General features: G+C 38.3%; 1 protein-coding gene across 1 annotated transcript; it reads left to right on the top strand.

The window, feature by feature from the left end:
* Nucleotides 1-1837: 1837 nt before the first annotated feature.
* Nucleotides 1838-2500, top strand: LOC107776693 (uncharacterized). The gene has a single exon (XM_016596602.1). It carries the CDS (start codon nucleotides 1838-1840, stop codon nucleotides 2498-2500), a length of 663 nt encoding a protein of 220 aa, XP_016452088.1.
* Nucleotides 2501-19765: the final 17265 nt, after the last annotated feature.

Genomic DNA, 19765 nt, shown 5'->3' with positions numbered 1-19765 from the left:
AAATAGAAGAGCTAGTGACAATGCAATTATTGTTCAAGATATTATGAATAATCTTCGTAAATATAAGAAATCAACCCCTGATATGCTTATTAAAATTGACTTGAAAAAGGCTTTCGATAGACTAGAGTGGTGTTTTGTCTACAGAACTCTTAGGTTCTTTAATTTCCTCCCAAAAATCAGTAAGTTGATTATGCATTGCATCACTACCAGCTCTAATAGGTATCCTAGTTAACGGGGCAACTACTGAATTTTTTAGTCCTAGTAGGGGTATCCGCCAAGATGACCCCCTTTCACCTTATATATTCACCATTTGCATAGAATTGCTATCTAAACTCATCAATTACCAAACAGATATTCTAAATTGGGATCCCATTAAAATCTCTCAAAAAGGCGCGTTTTTTCCCATGTCCTATTTGCGGATGATATAACTCTAATGGGTAAGGCAAACAAAAAAACTAGTCATTGCATTAAGACTAGTATGAATTTTTCTACTCCCAATCAGGTTTATCAATCAACTATACTAAGTCCAAAATTATCCTCCCAAAATTTAGTCCTCCAAAAACCTCCTCCTACTTGTCGAACCTTTTTGGAATGAAAGTTACTCATGATTTTGGAAACTACCTAGGCTTCCCAATATTGAACCATAGTCCAAAACCAAGAGATTTCCAATTCATAATTGACAAGCTCCATAGCAAAATGTCCCATTGGAAATGCTCCTTTCTAAATATAGCCGGTCGTGTAACTCTAGTTGCTAGCACTTTAAATTCCATCCCCTCATACTCTATACAATACACTAATCTTCCTAATAAAATCCTTAAACAAATTGACAAGATTCAAAGGGATTTCATTTGGGGAAGTACTAACACTACTAAAAAACTCCATTTAGTAACTTGGAAGCTCTCCACCAAGAGTAAGCAAGAAGGAGGCCTTGGTATCCAAAAAGCTTCCTCCAAAAATATTGCCCTTTTAACAAGTCTTTCATGGAGACTACTACAAAATTCAAACACTCCTTGGACCAAGCTCATCTCCTATAAATATGCTAATAAAAAAACAATCAATACTTCCTCCTTTATTTGGAAATCCATCCTTAAGGGATGGAATTTTTGCAATCATGGTATCTTGTGGCATCCTCACTCAAATTCAAATATGAATATTTGGTCTTCAAATTGGATCCATGACGCGAGTTCTCTGAGGAAGAATTTATATGGTCCAATTGATAAAAAGGATCTTAATATCCCCATAAAGGATATTATAATTGATGGTAAGTGGAACCTCTCTAATATCTCCTTTGATATTCCTAATACCCTTATGAAAAATATTATGGCTACCCCTATACCTAATAAGTTTACTAAAAAAGATACTATGACATGGGGTATTACCTCTAGCGGTCTTTTCACCACCAAATCTTGCTACTCCCTCATCAATCCTTCTTTTCCTCCCAAACTAGATTTTGAATGGATTTGGGATCTTCAATGCCCAAACAAAATCAAGTTCTTCTTCTGGAAATGTTTGCATAATCATATACCTTGCAGAGCCTACTTATCCTACATTGGTATGAATATTGATAAGGTTTGCACCATCTGTAGAATTAATGTAAGAAAATGCTGAACATATCTTCCTCGACTGCCCTATCACTAATTCTTGTTGGGAATAATTAGGTATAAAAATTTTTTATTTGAAAGATGAAAATCACTGGTTTTTGAGATTAAAGAATATTTTTATTCAAACAAGCCTCTACTCAAATAACTGGAAGACCATCCTTCCTTTTGCCATTTGGAATATTTGGAAAAATAGAAACAACAATAATTTGAACAATGTTAGTAATAAGGTCTGTCACATGGTCATCCTCCAACAAGCCTGTGAATATAATTTCTTTGTGGAAAAGAATCCCTTCAAGGAGCACAGGTTTCAAGTTAAGATCAATTGGAACAAACTTCCGACAAATACAATCAAACTCAATATTAACGGAGCCTTCTTCAAAGCTACCCTGGAAGCTGGACTGGGTGGAGTTTTCAGGAATAAAGATGGTGACTGGATTTTTAGGTACTGCAGATCAGCTTATGCATCCTCAGTCATGCATTGTGAGCTAATGGCTCTACATGAAGGACTAAATATTGCTAAACATCTTGATCTTTGTAATATCGAAATTGAGATTGACTCAACGGATTCTATATTGATGCTTAATGAAAATAACCCTAACCTGTCAAATCTAATTTTGGAATGCAGGTTGTTAATGTACCAGTTGAAGCACCCAATCCTGAGGCATAACTTCAGGGAAGGAAATGAAATAGCCCACCTCTTAGCAAAGGAAGCACTGAAGAATTTCAAAATTTCTAGATGTGTTCATCATGCCCGTCCACCTTGTTTTGTTGAACACCAATTGCTAAAGGAAAAGCATGGTTTCAGTTTTAAGTTAAAGTATGTTAGTACTAGTGTTTGTGAAAAACTAGCCAAGTTTGAAAATGAAAATATCCTACGGGACTATGCAAGAACTGTGTAATATTTGTGGTAGTAATATAGCATTATTATTTGTGTTCAAAAATAAAGATATTACACTTGGAAAGAGAGACTACCACAATTCACAATAAAACAGCATAGTAAAACAAACCAAACCAAATGGTAATTTCCCTTCAACAAATGGTTGATGTTTGCATTTTGATTGATGGTATAATGCTTTAATTTCCAGAAAAAATCAACTACTCTTTTTTTTTGTGTTTTAAAAAATTTTAAGTCACATCCTCAAACATATTTGTCACTATCCGGATTTTCCACCCTCGAGAGTCGTGATGGCACCTACTGGTGAAAGCTAGGCAAGCCAACCGTTTAAGTTATTACCCTTTCCAGTTTTAAACCATTTAATAGTGATGAGTAGATATCATACAAATAGCGGAAATAATGAATCGGAAGACAAAATTTGATAATTTTAACTTAATACAAACTGCGGAAGTCTAAATACAACTCTACCCAGAAGTTGGTATCACAATTTCACAGACTGTCTAAGATTACTACAAATAAATCTGAATAAAAATACACGAATCTGTCTCTGAATAAGTAAAGCAGAAAAAAGATGATAGAAGGAGACGCTAAGGCCCGCGGACACCTGCAGGACTACCTCGGGTCGCCTGTTAGACTGAAGGCAGCAACCTTACTCAGGTACTAGTATCTGCACACAGTGCAGAGTGTAGTATCGGCACAACTGACCCCATGTGTTGATAAGTGCCTAGCCTTACCTTGGCGAAGTAGTGATAAGGCTAAGACCAGACTACCAAATAAACCTGTGCAGTTAAATCATATACAGTGAAAAATAGAAGCAGGAATGTACAGTTAAGAATGGGAGGGGGGACATGCTACGGGGAAACATTAAATGATAAAAGAAGAACAGCAGGTAAATATAAGGAACACCATAAATCAACTATCAACAAGAATCAGAAATCAACAAGTGTACGATATCGCCCTTCGTGCTTTTACTCTCGTCCTCGCCATAAGAATAAATATAATATGCACGGCATCACCCTTTGTGCTCTTACCCTCGTTCTCACCATAAAAATTAATATAATCGGCACGGAATTGTACATTGTGTGGCACGACATCATCCTTCATGCTATTACATTCTTTCTCACAAAATCATACACGACATCACCCTTTGTGCTTTAACACTCTCTCACCAAAAAAATACACGGCATCACCCTTCGTGTTTTAATACTCTTCCTCACCCAAACAACAATCACAAGCAATAAGGGCAACGAAATAAATAAAATCATAATGAAACCCCGGCAAGGGAACAATAGTACAGCAATCAAATCCCGGCAAGGGAAACAATAACATCCCGGCAAGGGAGATAACTTTAAAACAACAACATCCCGAAAAAGGAGACAATATCATAATCCTCTCTTTTCTTTTCTTCTTCATATTTACTTCATAACTCAATGTACAACTTGAGTCAATGCTCTAAAATGTTCAATTGTCAATTATACTTCCATAAATCATTTTACAATTTGAGCCAATGCTCTTCAATATTCAAATACCAACCTTGCTTTCACAAGCCTTGCTCAACAATAGAAATCATCACATAAGACATAACGAATACAAACATTGTCACATTAATCATAGTATAAGACTGACGGGCATGCCAGACACCAACGTATAGATACTCGTCACCATGCCTATACGTCGTACTCATCAATTAACATATAGCAAATAAGACTCAACTCCTAATCCCTCAAGCTAAGGTTAGACCAAACACTTACCTCGATGCCACGAACACAATTCAAGCCTTAACTATCGCTTTACCTCTTGATTGCACCACCAATTCGCTTGTATCTAGCCACAAGTTATTTAACTATATCAATAAATGCTAAATGAGTCCATTCCAATGCATGAAAATAGATTTTCTAAAGTTTTTTCCAAAATGTCAAAAATCGACCCCTGACCCATATGGTCAAAACCTGAGGTTCGAACCAAAACCCGATTACCCATTCCCCTACGAACCCAAATGTATAATTTGTTTTGAAATCGGACCCCAAATCCCCAAAATTTGAAAAAACCTAGGTTCTACCCAAACACTCAATTCCCCATGAAAACCCTTGATTTTGAGTTGAAATCATATGAAAAGATGTTAAAGATTGAAGAAAACGAGTTAGAATTGACTTACAATCGGTTTGGAGAAGAACTTTTCTTTGGAAAATCGCCCAAGAGAGTTTATGTTTTGAAAGAGTTTGAAAAATGAAGATTTTCGCCTAAGTCATGAATTTACAGGTTGCAGTTGTCGCAATTGCGACCAGGGTTCGCAATTGCGAACCGTTCAGAACCTGCTAACCTTGCATTTGCGAAAATGCGAACCCTGAGGATTCCGGTCCTCTTCGCATTCATGATGCTACTGTCGCATTTGCGATAAATACATCACATTTGTGACCAAGGCAGCCTAGGTCAAAATTTGCATTTGCGACACATTGTTCGCAATTGCGAAGCCTGCAGGCCTGCAACACACCAGAAATTCCTAAGTCCAAATTTCACTCTGTGGCCTATCCAAAACTCACTCGAGCCCTCGAGGCTCCAAACCAAACATGCACACTAACCTAAAAACATCATACGGACTTGCTCGTGCAATCAAATCATCAAAATAACATCAGCAACTATGAATTTAGCATCAAAATCAAAGAAAATCTCAAGAACTTTCAAAGTTTCAAATTTTACATCTAAGGTTCCGAATCGCGTCATATAACCTCCATTCTTACCAAAGTTTACAGGCTCAACTTAAATCACATATAAGACCTGCACCGGGCATCGGAACCAAAATACGAGCCCGATAGCATCAAATTCCAAACACATTTCATTTCCAAAAACTCATATATATTCAAGAAAATTATTTTCTTTAAAAATTTATTTCTTGGTCTTGGGACATCGGAATTCGATTTGGGGCATACGCCCAAGTCCCATATTTTCCTACGGACCCTTCGGGATTGTCAAATCACGGGTCCTGGTCCGTTTACCCAATATGTTGACCGAAGTCAACTTTAATTCATTTTAAAAGCAAAATTTATTATTTTTCATAGATTTTCACATAACAGCTTTCAAGATATGTACCCGGACTGTGCACGCAAATCGATGTAAGATAGAAATAGGTTTTAAAGGCCTCAGAACACAAAATTTATTTCTAAAACAAGTGATGACCGTTTGGATCATCACATTTTCCATCTCTAAAAAACCATTCGTCCTCGAACAGACATAAGAAAGAAGTACCTGAGTCGGAGAAAAGATAGGGATAACGGCTCCGCATATCGGACTCGGACTCTTAGGTCGATGCCTCAACAGGCTGACCTCTCCATTGAACACGAACAAAAGGAAAACTTTTCGATCTCAACTGACAAACCTACCAGTCCTGAATAGCTACCGGCTCCTCCTTATAGGATAAGTCCTTGTCCAACTGGACAGTGGTGAAGTCTAACACGTGAGATGGATCGACGTGATACTTTTGAAGCATGGACACATGAAACACTGGATGCACGACTGATAATCTCGGTGGCAGCGCAAGTCTGTAAGCTCCTCCCCTACTCGATCAAGAATCTTAAACAGGCCAATGAACCTAGGGCTAAGCTTGCCCCTATTCCCAAATCTCATCACGCCCTTCATATGCAACACCCGAAACAACACTTGCTCACCGACCATGAATGCCAAATCACGAACCTTACCGTCGGCATAATTCTTTTGCCTGGACTGAGTTGTACGAAGCCTATCTTGAATAATCCTGACCTTGTCCAAGGCATCTTGCACTAGATCTGTACCCAATAACCGAGCCTCTCCCGGATCAAACCATTCAATAGGTGATCAACACCGCCTACCAAATAAAGCCTCAAAAGGAGACATCTGGATGCTCAACTGGTAGCTGTTGTTGTAGGCAAACTCTGCTAAAGGCAAAAACTGATCTCATGAGCCTCTAAAGTCCATGACACAATCTCGGAGCATGTCCTTCAAAATCTAAATAGTACGCTCAGACTGCCCGTCCATCTGAGGATGAAATATTGTGCTCAACTCGACTTGTGTGCCTAATTCTTGCTGAACTGCTCTCCAGAAACGTGAGGTAAACTGTGTACCTCGATCAGAAATGATATACACGGGCATACCATGAAGACGAACAATCTCCCAGAAATAGATCTCAGCTAACCTCTTATAACAGTAGGAGACTGCCACCGGAATGAAATGTGCTGACTTGGTCAGCCTATCAACAATAAACCACACTGCATCGAACTTCCTCTAAGTCTGTGGGAGTCCAACAACGAAATCCATAGTGATACGCTCCCACTTCCACATAGGAATCTCAATCTTCTGGAACAAACCGTCAGGTCTCTGATACTCGTACTTTACCTGCTGACAATTCAAACATCGAGCCACATATGCAATAATATCCTTCTTCATCCTTCTCCAACAATAATGCTACCGCAAATCTCGATACATCTTAGCAGCGCCGGGATAAATAGAGTACCGGGAACTGTGGGCCTCCTCTAAATTTAACTCTCGAATCCCATCTACATTAGGCACACAAACTCGACCCTGCAGCCTCAATAATCCATCATCACCTAATATAACCTGCTTGGCACCACCGTGTAGCACTGTGTCCCTAAGGACACACAATTGAGGATCATCATACTGCCGATCTCGGATATGCTCCAATTTTACACTTTTCCTCACAAACTCATACACGGCATTACCCTTCGTGCTTTAACACTCTCTCACCAAAATAATACATGATATCACCCTTCGTGCTTTAATACTCTTTCTCACCCAAACAACAATCACAAGCAATAAGGGCAAGGAAATAAATAAAATCATAATGAAATCTCGATAAAGGAACAACAGTACAACAATCAAATCCCAGCAAAGGAAACAATAACAAAACAATAACTTCCCGGCAAGGGAGATAACTTTAAAACAACAACATCCCGGCAAAGGAGACAATATCATAATCCTCTCTTTTCTTTTCTTCTTCACATTTACTTTATAACTCAATTCACAACTTGATCCAATGCTCTAAAATGTTCAATTGCCAATTATACTTCCACAAATCATTTTACAATTTGATCCAATGCTTATCAATATTCAAATACCAACCTTGCTTTCACAAGCCTTGCTCAACAATAGAAATAATCACATAAGGCATAACCAATACAAACGGAGTCACATTAATCATAGTATAAGACTTACGGGCATGCCAGACACCAATGTATAGATACTCGTCACCATGCCTATACGTCATACTCATCAATTAACATATAGCAAATAAGACTCAACTCTTAATCCCTCAAGCTAACGTTAGACCAAACACTTACCTCGATGCCACGAACACAATTCAAGCCTCAACTATCGCTTTACCTCTTGATTGCACCACCAATTCGCTTGTATCTAGCCACAAGTTATTTAACTATATCAATAAATGCTAAATGAGTCCATTCCAATACATGAAAAGAGGTTTTCTAAAGTTTTTCCCAAAATGTCAAAAATCGACCCCGATCCCACATGGTCAAAACCTGAGGTTCGAATCAAAACCAGGTTACCTATTCCCCCACGAATCCAAATGTATAATTTGTTTTGAAATTGGACCTCAAATCGATGTCCAAATCCCCAAAATTTGAAAAAATCTAGGTTCTACCCAAACACCCAATCTTCCCATGAAAACCCTTGATTTTGAGTTGAAATAATGTGGAAAGATGTTAAAGATTGAAGAAGACGAGTTAGAATTGACTTACAATCGGTTTGGAGAAGAACTTTTCTTTGGAAAATCGCCCAAGAGAGTTTATGTTTTCAAAGAGTTTGAAAAATGAAAGATTTTCGCCTAAGTCATGAATTTGCAGGTCGCAGATGTCGCAATTGCGACCAGGGTTCGCAATTGCGAACCGTTCAGAACCTGCTAACCTTGCATTAGCGAAAATGCGAACCCTGAGGATCCGATCCTCTTCGCATTCGTGATGTTGATGTCGCATTTGCGATGAATACATCGCATTTGTGACCAAGGCAGCCTAGGTCAAAATTCGCATTTGCGATACATTGTTCGCATTTGCGAGCTCACAATTGCAAAGCCTGCAGGCCTTCAACACACCAGAAATTCCTAAGTCCAAATTTCACTCTGTGGCCTATCCAAAACTCACTCGAGCCCTCGCGGCTCCAAACCAAACATGCACACTAACCTAAAAACATCATACGGACTTGCTCGTGCAATCAAATCACCAAAATAACATCAACAACTATGAATTTAGCATTAAAATCAAAGAAAATCTCAAAAACTTTCAAAGTTTCAAATTTTACATCTAAGGTTCCGAATCACGTCATATGACCTCCATTTCTTACCAAAGTTTACAGGCTCAACTTAAATCACATATAAGACCTGTACCGGGCTTCGGAACGAAAATACGGGCCCGATAGCATCAAATTCCAAACACATTTCATTTCCAAAAACTCATATATATTCCAGAAAATAATTTTCTTTAAAAATTTATTTCTCGGTCTTGGGACATCAGAATTCGATTTGGGGCATATGCCCAAGTCCCATATTTTCCTACGGACCCTTCGGGATTGTCAAATCACGGGTCCTGGTCCGTTTACCTAATATGTTGACCGAAGTCAACTTTAATTCATTTTAAAAGCTAAATTTATTATTTTTCATAGATTTTCATATAACGGCTTTCCAGATATGTACCCGGACTGCGCATGCAAATCGATGTAAGATAGAAAGAGGTTTTAAAGGCCTCGGAACACAAAATTTATTTCTAAAACAAGTGATGACTGTTTGGGTCATCACATTTTCCACCTCTAAAACAACCGTTCGTCCTCTAACAGACATAAGAAAGAAGTACCTGAGTCGGAGAAAAGATGGGGATAACGGCTCCGCATATCGGACTCGAACTCTTAGGTCGATGCCTCAACAGGCTGACCTCTCCACTGAACACGAACAGAAGGAAAACTCTTCGATCTCAACTGACGAAGCTACCTGTCCTGAATAGCTACCGGCTCCTCCTTATAAGATAAGTCCTTGTCCAACTGGACAGTGGTGAAGTCTAACACGTGAGATGGATCGGCGTGATAATTTTGAAGCATGGACACATGAAACACTGGATGCACGACTGATAATCTCGGTGGCAGCGCAAGTCTATAAGCTCCTCCCCCACTCGATAAAAAATCTCAAACGGGCCAATGAACCTAGGGATAAACTTGCCTATCTTCCCAAATCTCATCACGCCCTTCATATGCAACACCCGAAACAACACTTGCTCACCGACCATGAATGCCAAATCACGAACCTTACCGCCGGCATAATTCTTTTTCCTGGACTGAGTTATACGAAGCCTATCCTGAATAATCCTGACCTTGTCCAAGGCATCTTGCACTAGATCCGTACCCAATAACCTAGCCTCTCCCGGCTCAAACCATCCAATAGGCGATCGACACCGCCTACCATATAAAGCCTCATAAGGAGACATCTGGATGCTCAACTGGTAGTTATTGTTGTAGGAAAACTCTGCTAAATGCAAAAACTGATCCCATGAGCCTCCAAAGTCCATGACACAAGCTCGGAGCATGTCCTCTAAAATTTGAATAGTACGCTCAGACTGCCCGTCCGTCTGAGGATGAACTACTGTGCTCAACTCGACCTGTGTGCCTAATTCTCGCTGAACTGCTCTCCAGAAACGTGAGGTAAACTGTGTACCTCGATCAGAAATGATATACACGGGCATACCATGAAGACGAACAATCTCCCAAATTTAGATCTCAGCTAACCTCTCATAACAGTAGGAGACTGCCACCGGAATGAAATGCGCTGACTTGGTCAGCCTATCAACAATAAACCACACTGCATCGAACTTCCTCTAAGTCTGTGAGAGTCCAACAACGAAATCCAAAGTGATACGCTCCCACTTCCACTTAGGAATCTCAATCTTCTGGAACAAACCGCCAGGTCTCTAATGCTCGTACTTTACCTGCTGACAATTCAAACATTGAGCCACATATGCAATAATATCCTTCTTCATCCTTCTCCACCAATAATACTACCGCAAATCTCGATACATCTTAGCGGCGCCGGGATGAATAGAGTACCGGAAACTGTGGGCCTCCTCTAAATTTAACTCTCGAATCTCATCTACATTAGGCATACAAACTCGACCCTACAGCCTCAATACTCCATCATCACCTAATATAACCTGCTTGGCACCATCGTGTAGCACTGTGTCCCTAAGGACACACAATTGAGGATCATCATACTGCCGATCTCGGATATGCTCCAATTTTACACTCTTCCTCACAAACGCATACACGGCATCACCCTTCGTGCTTTAACACTCTCTCACCAAAACAATACATGATATCACCCTTCGTTCTTTAATAATCTTCCTCACCCAAACAATAATCACAAGCAATAAGGGCAAGGAAATAAATAAAATCATAATGAAATCTCGGCAAAGGAACAACAGTACAACAATCAAATCCCGGCAAGGGAAACAATAACAAAACAATAACATCCCGGCAAGGGAGATAACATTAAAACAACAACATTCTGGCAAATGAGACAATATCATAATCCTCTCTTTTCTTTTCTTCTTCACATTTACTTCATAACTCAATTCACAACTTGATCCAATGCTCTAAAATGTTCAATTGCCTATTATACTTCCACAAATCATTTTACAATTTGAGCCAACGCTCTTCAATATTCAAATACCAACCTTGCTTTCACAAGCCTTGCTCAACAATAGAAATCATCATATAAGGCATAACCAATTCAAACGGAGTCACATTAATCATAGTATAAGACTTACGGGCATGCCAGACACCAATGTATAGATACTCGTCACCATGCCTATACGTCGTACTCATCAATTAACATATAGCAAATAAGACTCAACTCCTAATCCCTCAAGCTAAGGTTAGACCAAACACTTACCTCGATGCCACGAACACAATTCAAGCCTCAACTATCGTTTTACCTTTTGATTGCACCACCAATTCGCTTGTATCTAGCCACAAGTTATTTAACTCTATCAATAAATGCTAAATGAGTCCATTCCAATGCATGAAAAGAGGTTTTCTAAAGTTTTTCCCAAAATGTCAAAAATCGACCCCGGTCCCACATGGTCAAAACCTGAGGTTAGAATCAAAACCTGATTACCTATTCCCTCACGAATCCAAATGTATAATTTGTTTTGAAATCGGACCTCAAATCGATGTTCAAATCCCCAAAATTTGAAAAAATCTAGGTTCTATCCAAACACCCAATTTTCCTATGAAAACCCTTGATTTTGAGTTGAAATCATGTGAAAAGATGTTAAAGATTGAAAAAGACGAGTTAGAATAGACTTACAATCGGTTTGGAGAAGAACATTTCTTTGGAAAATTGCCCAAGAGAGTTTATGTTTTGAAAGTGTTTGAAAAATGAAAGATTTTCGCGTAAGTAATGAATTTGCAGGTCGCAGATGTCGCAATTGCGACCAGGGTTCGCAATTGCGAACCGTTCAGAACCTGCTAACCTCGCATTTGCGAACCCTGAGGATTCTAGTCCTCTTCGCATTTGCGATGCTGCTGTCGCATTTGCGATAAATACATCGCATTTGCGACCAAGGCAGCCTAGACCAAAATTCGCATTTGCGACACATTGTTCGCATTTGCGAGCCAGCCTTTGCAAGGCTTGCAACACACCAAAAACTCCTAAGTCCAAATTTCACTCCGTGGCCTATCCAAAACTCATCCGAGCCCTCGGGGCTCCAAACTAAACATGCACACTAATCTAAAAACATCATACGGACTTGCTCGTGCAATCAAATCACTAAAATAACATCAACAACTATGAATTTAGCATCAAAATCAAAGAAAATCTCAAGAACTTTCAAAGTTTCAAGTTTTATATCTAAGGTTCCGAATCGCGTCATATGACCTCCGTTTCTTACCAAAGTTTACAGGCTCAACTTAAATCACATAAAGACCTGTACCGGGCTCCGGAACCAAAATACGAGCCCGATACCATCAAATTCCAAACACATTTCATTTCCAAAAATTCATATATTTTCTAGAAAATAATTTTCTTTAAAAATTTATTTCTCGGGCTTGGGACCTTGGAATTCGATTCTGGGCATACACCCAAGTCCCATATTTTCCTACGGACCTTCCGGGTCCGTTTACCCAAAATGTTGTCCGAAGTCAACTTTAATTCATTTTAAAAGCAAAATTTATCATTTTTCACAGATTTTCACATAATGGCTTTCCGGATACGTGCCCGGATTGCATAGGCAAATCAAGGTGAGACAGAAAGAGATTTTAAGACCTCGCAACACAGAATTTATTTCTAAAACAAGCGATGACCTTTTCGGCCATCATAGTATTTCAGGAAAATATTTCAACAATATTAAACTAAAGTTTGGCTTTATTTTCATACATTTTGTATTTGGTTTAAAGTGATTAATTAATGAAATTCAAATATATGAGGAAACGATTTTGACCATTAAGTCTAAGAATTGACTCAATCTTCAACTGTCATTATATGAGTGACGTGACTAAACAAATGACATTGGCCACATGATGTGTACTATACTAATTTTATTCAAGAAAAAATCAACAACTCTTTTTTTTTTTTTTGTCTTTTAAAAAGTTTTAAATCACATTAACAACAACAACAATCCAGTATAATCTCACTTAGTGAGGTCTAGAAGGAATAGTGTGTACGCAGATTTTACCCCTACTCTGGGATAGAAAGACTGTTTCCTCAAACGTATTTCAGAAAAATATTTTAACACTATTAAACTAAAAGTTGACTTTATTTTCATACGTTTTGTATTTGGTTTAAAGTGATTAATTAATGAAATTCAAAGATATGAGGCGACGGTTTTGACCGTTAAGTCTAAGAATTGACTCAATCTTCAACTGTCATTATATTAGTGACGTGACTAAACCAATCACATTGGCCCCATGATGTGTACTATACTAATTTTATTAAAGAAAAAATCAACTACTCTTTTTTTTTTTTTTTTTTGGTCTTTTATAAAGTTGTAAGTCACATCCTCAAACATATTTCAGGAAAATATTTCAACAATATTAAACTAAAGGTTGACTTTATTTTCATACATTTTGTATTTGGTTTAAAGTGATTAATTAATGAAATTAAAGATATGAGGCGACGGAGTTGGAGTCCGGAACCAAAATGTGATTCTTTTGGACAAGTAGCACCTTAATAGGTATAAAACAAATGACATTTTTATATATAGTGCCCAAATATTGGGCGCTATACATTAACGTTAACTGTACCGTTAATGTATAACACCCAGTATTTGGGCGCTATATATAAAAAGCTGACAATAACAGGTATAACGCCCAAATACCCGGCGCTATACCCCTTTTTTTAAAAATGAGTCGTCTTCTTCAAGACAACGATTCTGCTTCTTCTTCCTCAATATTTTATACCTTCTTCTTCTTGGTCCCCCACTTCCATACCCACTGCCCCACTATTTTTAAAAAAAAAGGTCCCTGTCACGTAAAAGATGAAGAACGTAGGTCCCACATTCAAGTAGAGCTTCGTATTATTGTTGATTCACACTTCCGGAGTCAAAATTTCAATCTATTTGCTTTCCGAAAATTCTAAATCGAGGTATTTCGGTTTATTTTAAGTTAAAACTTTTATAATAATGCATATTATTTGATTTGCATGTGTTCTATTTCGGTTTGTGTTATTTTTTTCGAAACTAGTATGTTAAATTTATCCGGATTTAATTTTAGTGTTTTATAAAAAAATATAAATTTGTCAAATAAATTTGTCTGTTAATAACCTGATTTATATATATGTGTTTTCATATCGTTTTGTGTTTTATTTGCAATTAAATTTAGGATTAGTTACCTCATATAGCAAAGGTTGATATCTTATTTATTTTAAATAAATATTCTTTTAAAAAATTATATTCCATAGCTACCTTTTGTTTTTTTATAATCAAATATCTATTTATGGTTACCTCCTAACCTTAAGCCATAAAATAAGCTTTGTATTATTTTTCTCTCTCATGTCCCCTCAAATTTCTCCTAACTCTACCCCATATCTATTCTCCCTCTCTCTCTCTCTACTTCTCATGTCTTCTCCTCCGCCTGAACTTTCTACTGTGAAATAATATTTTGTTAGCTTTCTGCAATTTTATTCGGTTCGCCTGCATTTTTGGCTTGATTATATTCTCTATCTCCAGTTTAATATTGCCCGTTACAACTTTGGGTTAAGATATTTGGCAAAAGGAGAATCTATTGATTTGCAGAATGTTAAGATTGTCATCTCTTTAACATACTTGAAGGATTATTTAGAATGTTGCTTTGACAAACTTTTTCAAACTTTCAGAATTTCTGTTAAAGAATGCAAAGGTTTTGGAGAAGTCTCCGTTATTTCGCCGGTAATTACGTGCTAATCGTCAGTAACTGGAGGCAAAGGTGACGGCAAGCGAGGACTGGATACTGATGCTTCTTCAACGAGACAACATTAGGGTTGTTCTTGAACAAAGACGACATTGGGGGCTGAGCAACTTGAATTTTTTGTTAATATATTTCAATGTATTTCAATATATCTCGTTGTATTTCATTGTATTCATTGTCTTTTTTATTGTATTTTAATGTATCTCGCTGTATTTTATGTATTTCATTGTATTCACTATCTTCTTTTTCATTGTATTTCAATGTATCCCGATGTATTCTATATATTTTATTGTATTCACTATCGCGCTATATGCCATGAATGTATTCATATATTTTTTTAATTAATATAATTTATGTATTCAGATGTATTATACAATTTCTCTGAAGATTGCTATGTTTTGGGGGTATTTCTCGGTTGAGAATCTTTTTTATAACTGAAAATACAAAATTTGTGTGTTATAATTGAGTTTGTTGAGTTATATTAGGAGTCTATTATGTTAATTGATTCACTTTCCGTTTTAAAAACAGTGTAATCCTCTATTTCACGCTGTGAATACAGTCGAATACAATAATCTATAATTTGTCCAGCTATAATCCCATGTTTCACTCCATGAATTTAGCTGGACTTCCCTGATTCACGCCTATTTTTGCTATTGTATTCATGAATACAATAGCTTAAATACATAAAATACATCTTATAACCATACAAAAGGTATCTATAATCCGTAATATAGCAAATGGTATCTATAGATGGCTAATTACTTCTAAAAGATAGTGCTTTATGAAAATTTCTCTTGAATTTATTTGTTGTTCATGTTTATTTTTAGATTATTTTTTAGCGTAGTAAAATCTATATGTCGATGATGTTATTATAAAGTCAAAGACAAAAGGTGATCATGTGCGCGATTTAAAAAAGTTCTTCGAACGGTTGCGGAAGTATCACCTTAAGCTCAATCCATCCAAGTGTACATTTGGAGTTCCATCTGGGAAACTCCTCGGTTTCATAGTCAGCCGGAGAGGCATCGAATTGGATCCATCAAAGATAAAATCCATTCGAGATATGCCACCACCAAAGAACAAAACTGAAGTCATGAGTTTTCTCGGGAGGTTGAACTACATCAGTCGGTTCATTGCTCAGCTCACAACCATATGCGAGCCCATCTTTAAGTTACAAAAAAAAGATGTTGCTATTAAGTAGACAGACGATTGCCAAAAAACATTTTATAAGATCAAAGATTATCTATCAAAACCCCATGTACTGGTCCCAACTCAACCTGGTAGGCCTTTCTTTTTATATCTATCGGTTATGGATAACGCTTTTGGATGTGTTCTGGGGCAACACGATGCAACAGGCAAAAGGGAACAGGCAATCTATTAATTGAGCAAGAAGTTCACAAACTATGAGGTTAAGTATACCCTTCTAGAAAGGACATGTTGTGCCTTGACTTGGGTCGCTCAGAAGCTGAGACATTATCTTTTGGCCTACACTACTTACCTCATATCCAGAATGGATCCTTTGAAGTACATCTTCCAAAAGCCAATGCCCATTGGCAGGCTCGCGAATTGGCAAATCCTGCTCACAAATCTTGACATCGTCTATGTCACTCGTACCGCGATGAAAGCAGAGGCTTTGGCAGATCATTTGGTAGAGAATTCAGTTGATGATGAGTATATGCCACTTAGCACATACTTCCCAGACGAAGAGGTCAACTCAATAGAGGAAGTATTTCCAGACGATCACCCTGTATGGAAAATGTATTTTGATGGGGCTGTCAATATCATAGGAGTTGGGATCGGGGCAATCTCATCTCACCTATTGGACATCATTACCCTGCAACAACCCGACTTCGGTTCTTCTATACCAAAAATATGGCAGAATACGAAGCTTGTATCATGGGTTTGAATATGACCATCGATCTGGATGTGCATGAACTATTGGTTATGGGAGGTTCTGACTTGCTTATCCGGCAAGCCCAAGGCGAATGGGAGACTCGAGACATCAAGCTTATTCCGTACAAACAATGTGTGCAAGACATGTGCAAAAGATTCAAATCCATCGAGTTCAGGTACATTCCCAGGTTTCACAACGAGCTAGTCGGTGCCATGGCTACTTTAGCCTCGATGCTCCCTTATCCAGGCAACACTCATATTGATCCACTAAAAATCCAAGTTCGGAATCAACACGGTTAATGCAATACAATTGAGACAGAAAACCATGGTAACATGTCATAAAATGGTTCATGAAAACAAGAGAATATCAAGAGAATGCCAAAGGAGATCAAAAAAGAACTATAAGGCGGCTCGCCAGTGGTTTCTTCCTGAATGGGGAAATTCTGTACAAAAGGACCCCCAGATTTAAATTTGTTGAGATACATAGATACCACATAAGCAGAGCGGATCATGAGTGAAGTGCATTCGAGGGTATGCGGACCTCATATGAATGGATATATTTTGGCGAAAAAGATTCTGCATGCAGGGTATTATTGGCTTACTATGGAGCGAGATTGCTTCAGATTTGTTCGCAAGTGTCACCAATGCCAGATTCATGGTGACCTGATTCACTCGCTTACTTCGGAGTTGCATCCCATGTCCTCTCCTTGGCCTTTCGTCGCTTGGGGAATGGATGTTATTGTGCCAATCGAGCCGAAGGCTTTAAATGGGCATATGTTCATTTTGGTTGCAATTGATTACTTCACCAAGTGGGTGGAGGCCGTCACTTTCAAAGCAGTCACCGAGAAAGCAGTGGTAGACTTTGTTCATTCTAACATCGTCTATTGCTTTGGTATCCCAAAGACCATTATCACGGACAATGAGGCTAATCTAAATAGTCATTTGATGAAGGAGGTATGCGAACAATTTAAAATCATGCATCGCCATTCTACCCCTTACCGGCCAAAAGCCAATAGAGCCATTGAAGCGGCGAACAAGAACATCAAGAAGATTCTTAGGAAGATGATCCAAGGTTCCAGGCAATGGCATGAAAAGTTGCCTTTTGCTCTTTTGGGATACCGCACGACTGTTCGCACATCTTTGGTGCAACTCTGTATCTACTTGTATATGGAACTGAAGCTATAATACCCGCTAAAGTCGAAATTCCCTCTCTCCGAATTATTGTGGAATCAGAGATTGAAGACACCGAATGGGTCAAGACCCGATTAGAACAACTGATGTTGATCGATGAAAAAAGGCTAGTAGTAGTGTGTTTCAGCCAGTTATACCAGCAAAGAATGGAACGTGCTTACAATAAGAAAGTGCACCCAAGGCAGTTTGAGGTAGGCCAACTGGTTTTGAAACGCATCCTTCCGCACTAGGTAGAAGCTAAAGGAAAATTCACCCCGAATTGGCAAGGACCCTACATCATCAAGAAAGTGTTACCAAAAGGGGCCTTGCACTTGGTAGATAAAGAAGGATGGGTACCAGACATGACTATTAATGTAGATGCTATTAAAAGATATTATGTCTGATATATACCCACTATAGAATTTTCACGCATTGATTTTCTCAGATCGAAGTGACAAAGACTATCATTTGCTCGCTATTCAAATTGGTGTCACCCTTCTGTTAATCCTTGTGAGCCGTCTTTGGCTTCCTTGTTTCTCATTTTTTGGAATTTGTGTACTTGTAATAAAGAAAAAGAAAAAGAAAAGCCAAACAACAAATTTCTGAGTCATTGAACTACGTCCGACCTGATTCCGAAAGGATACGTAGGCAGCCTTACCCCGGGTTCGGTCCTATCAGAACAAAAGTATCCATATTTCCAATACTCCAAAACTGGGGCAGAAGTTTGTATTATTTCACGATGTTTCTGTAAAAGTGGTTTCCAAAAGTTGTAATTCAATTCAAGGTTCATTACACCTTTTTTACCTTTCAAGAACTTCTGATCGATGCTTTTTGAGAATGTTTGAAGTCCCCATACCAAGGGAGTTGGGTAACCTCCCTCATGCAGTATCTTAGTTAAAAAAATGAAAGAGTCTTATCAGTGAAAACCCGTACAGGAACTATAAGGCGGCAGTGAGCAGAGAAATGAGAGAGGTTAGTTAGCGAAAACCTGCAAAAGGCGCTACTAGCCGAATGAGGGCCTTTTATTCTCCGGCATGAGCACAATCAAGACAAATTCAAGATGAACATTTGCATTGGATTTTGAGAATTAGATAGCCTAGACAGATCAGGCGTCTAGTCCAAAATGCATGTCATGATTCATTGAAGTCGGCACACACCTCTAGATAAGTCTCCCTATTCCTTTCCCCGAAAAGGACACCTTTTGTTTAAACACAGGTCATTTTCACTTTCAATTATTATTATGTTTTTACCTTTAATTTTTCTTTGAGTCCCTTTCGGTCTAATCCTGCATCAAAGGCGAAGCAAAGAAATGACTACAAAACTAGCTACAGTTTTCCCGCGATATCGAGCACAATTTGGGGTATATATAGCATTGACGAAGGCACGAATACATCTGAGATCTCATTCAATCAGGCGAACAAATTGTTTCAAAGAAACTGAAAAGTCACATGAGCAAGACCTGTTTCATGAGAAAAGTTGATAAGCACTACGGACACAAACTGATATTGGGTGCAAGACAACTGAGTTTGATTTTAAAGAAAAAATGCATTGCCTTAGAGATAAGGGTAGCGGTACCATGGACATCTGGGTATGAAACTGTTGGGGGCAATATTGTAAATCCAAGGTCTCCAGCAAATGATACAGAGCGACAGAGCATCTTGGTACCACGCTGACGGAATCGGTTCTTCGACAACAGTGGCCGTGAAACAAGCTACTCAGGGCATCAAGGCCAAAAACTAACCACCACTTTGAAAACTCATAAATTTTTCTTTGTTTGAAGCAGGAA

Source organism: Nicotiana tabacum, chromosome 8, assembly GCF_000715075.1.
Source record: "Nicotiana tabacum cultivar K326 chromosome 8, ASM71507v2, whole genome shotgun sequence".
NCBI lineage: Eukaryota > Viridiplantae > Streptophyta > Magnoliopsida > Solanales > Solanaceae > Nicotiana > Nicotiana tabacum.
Note: the sequence above shows the minus strand (reverse complement) of the source record. Positions and strands in the feature narration are given on the sequence as shown.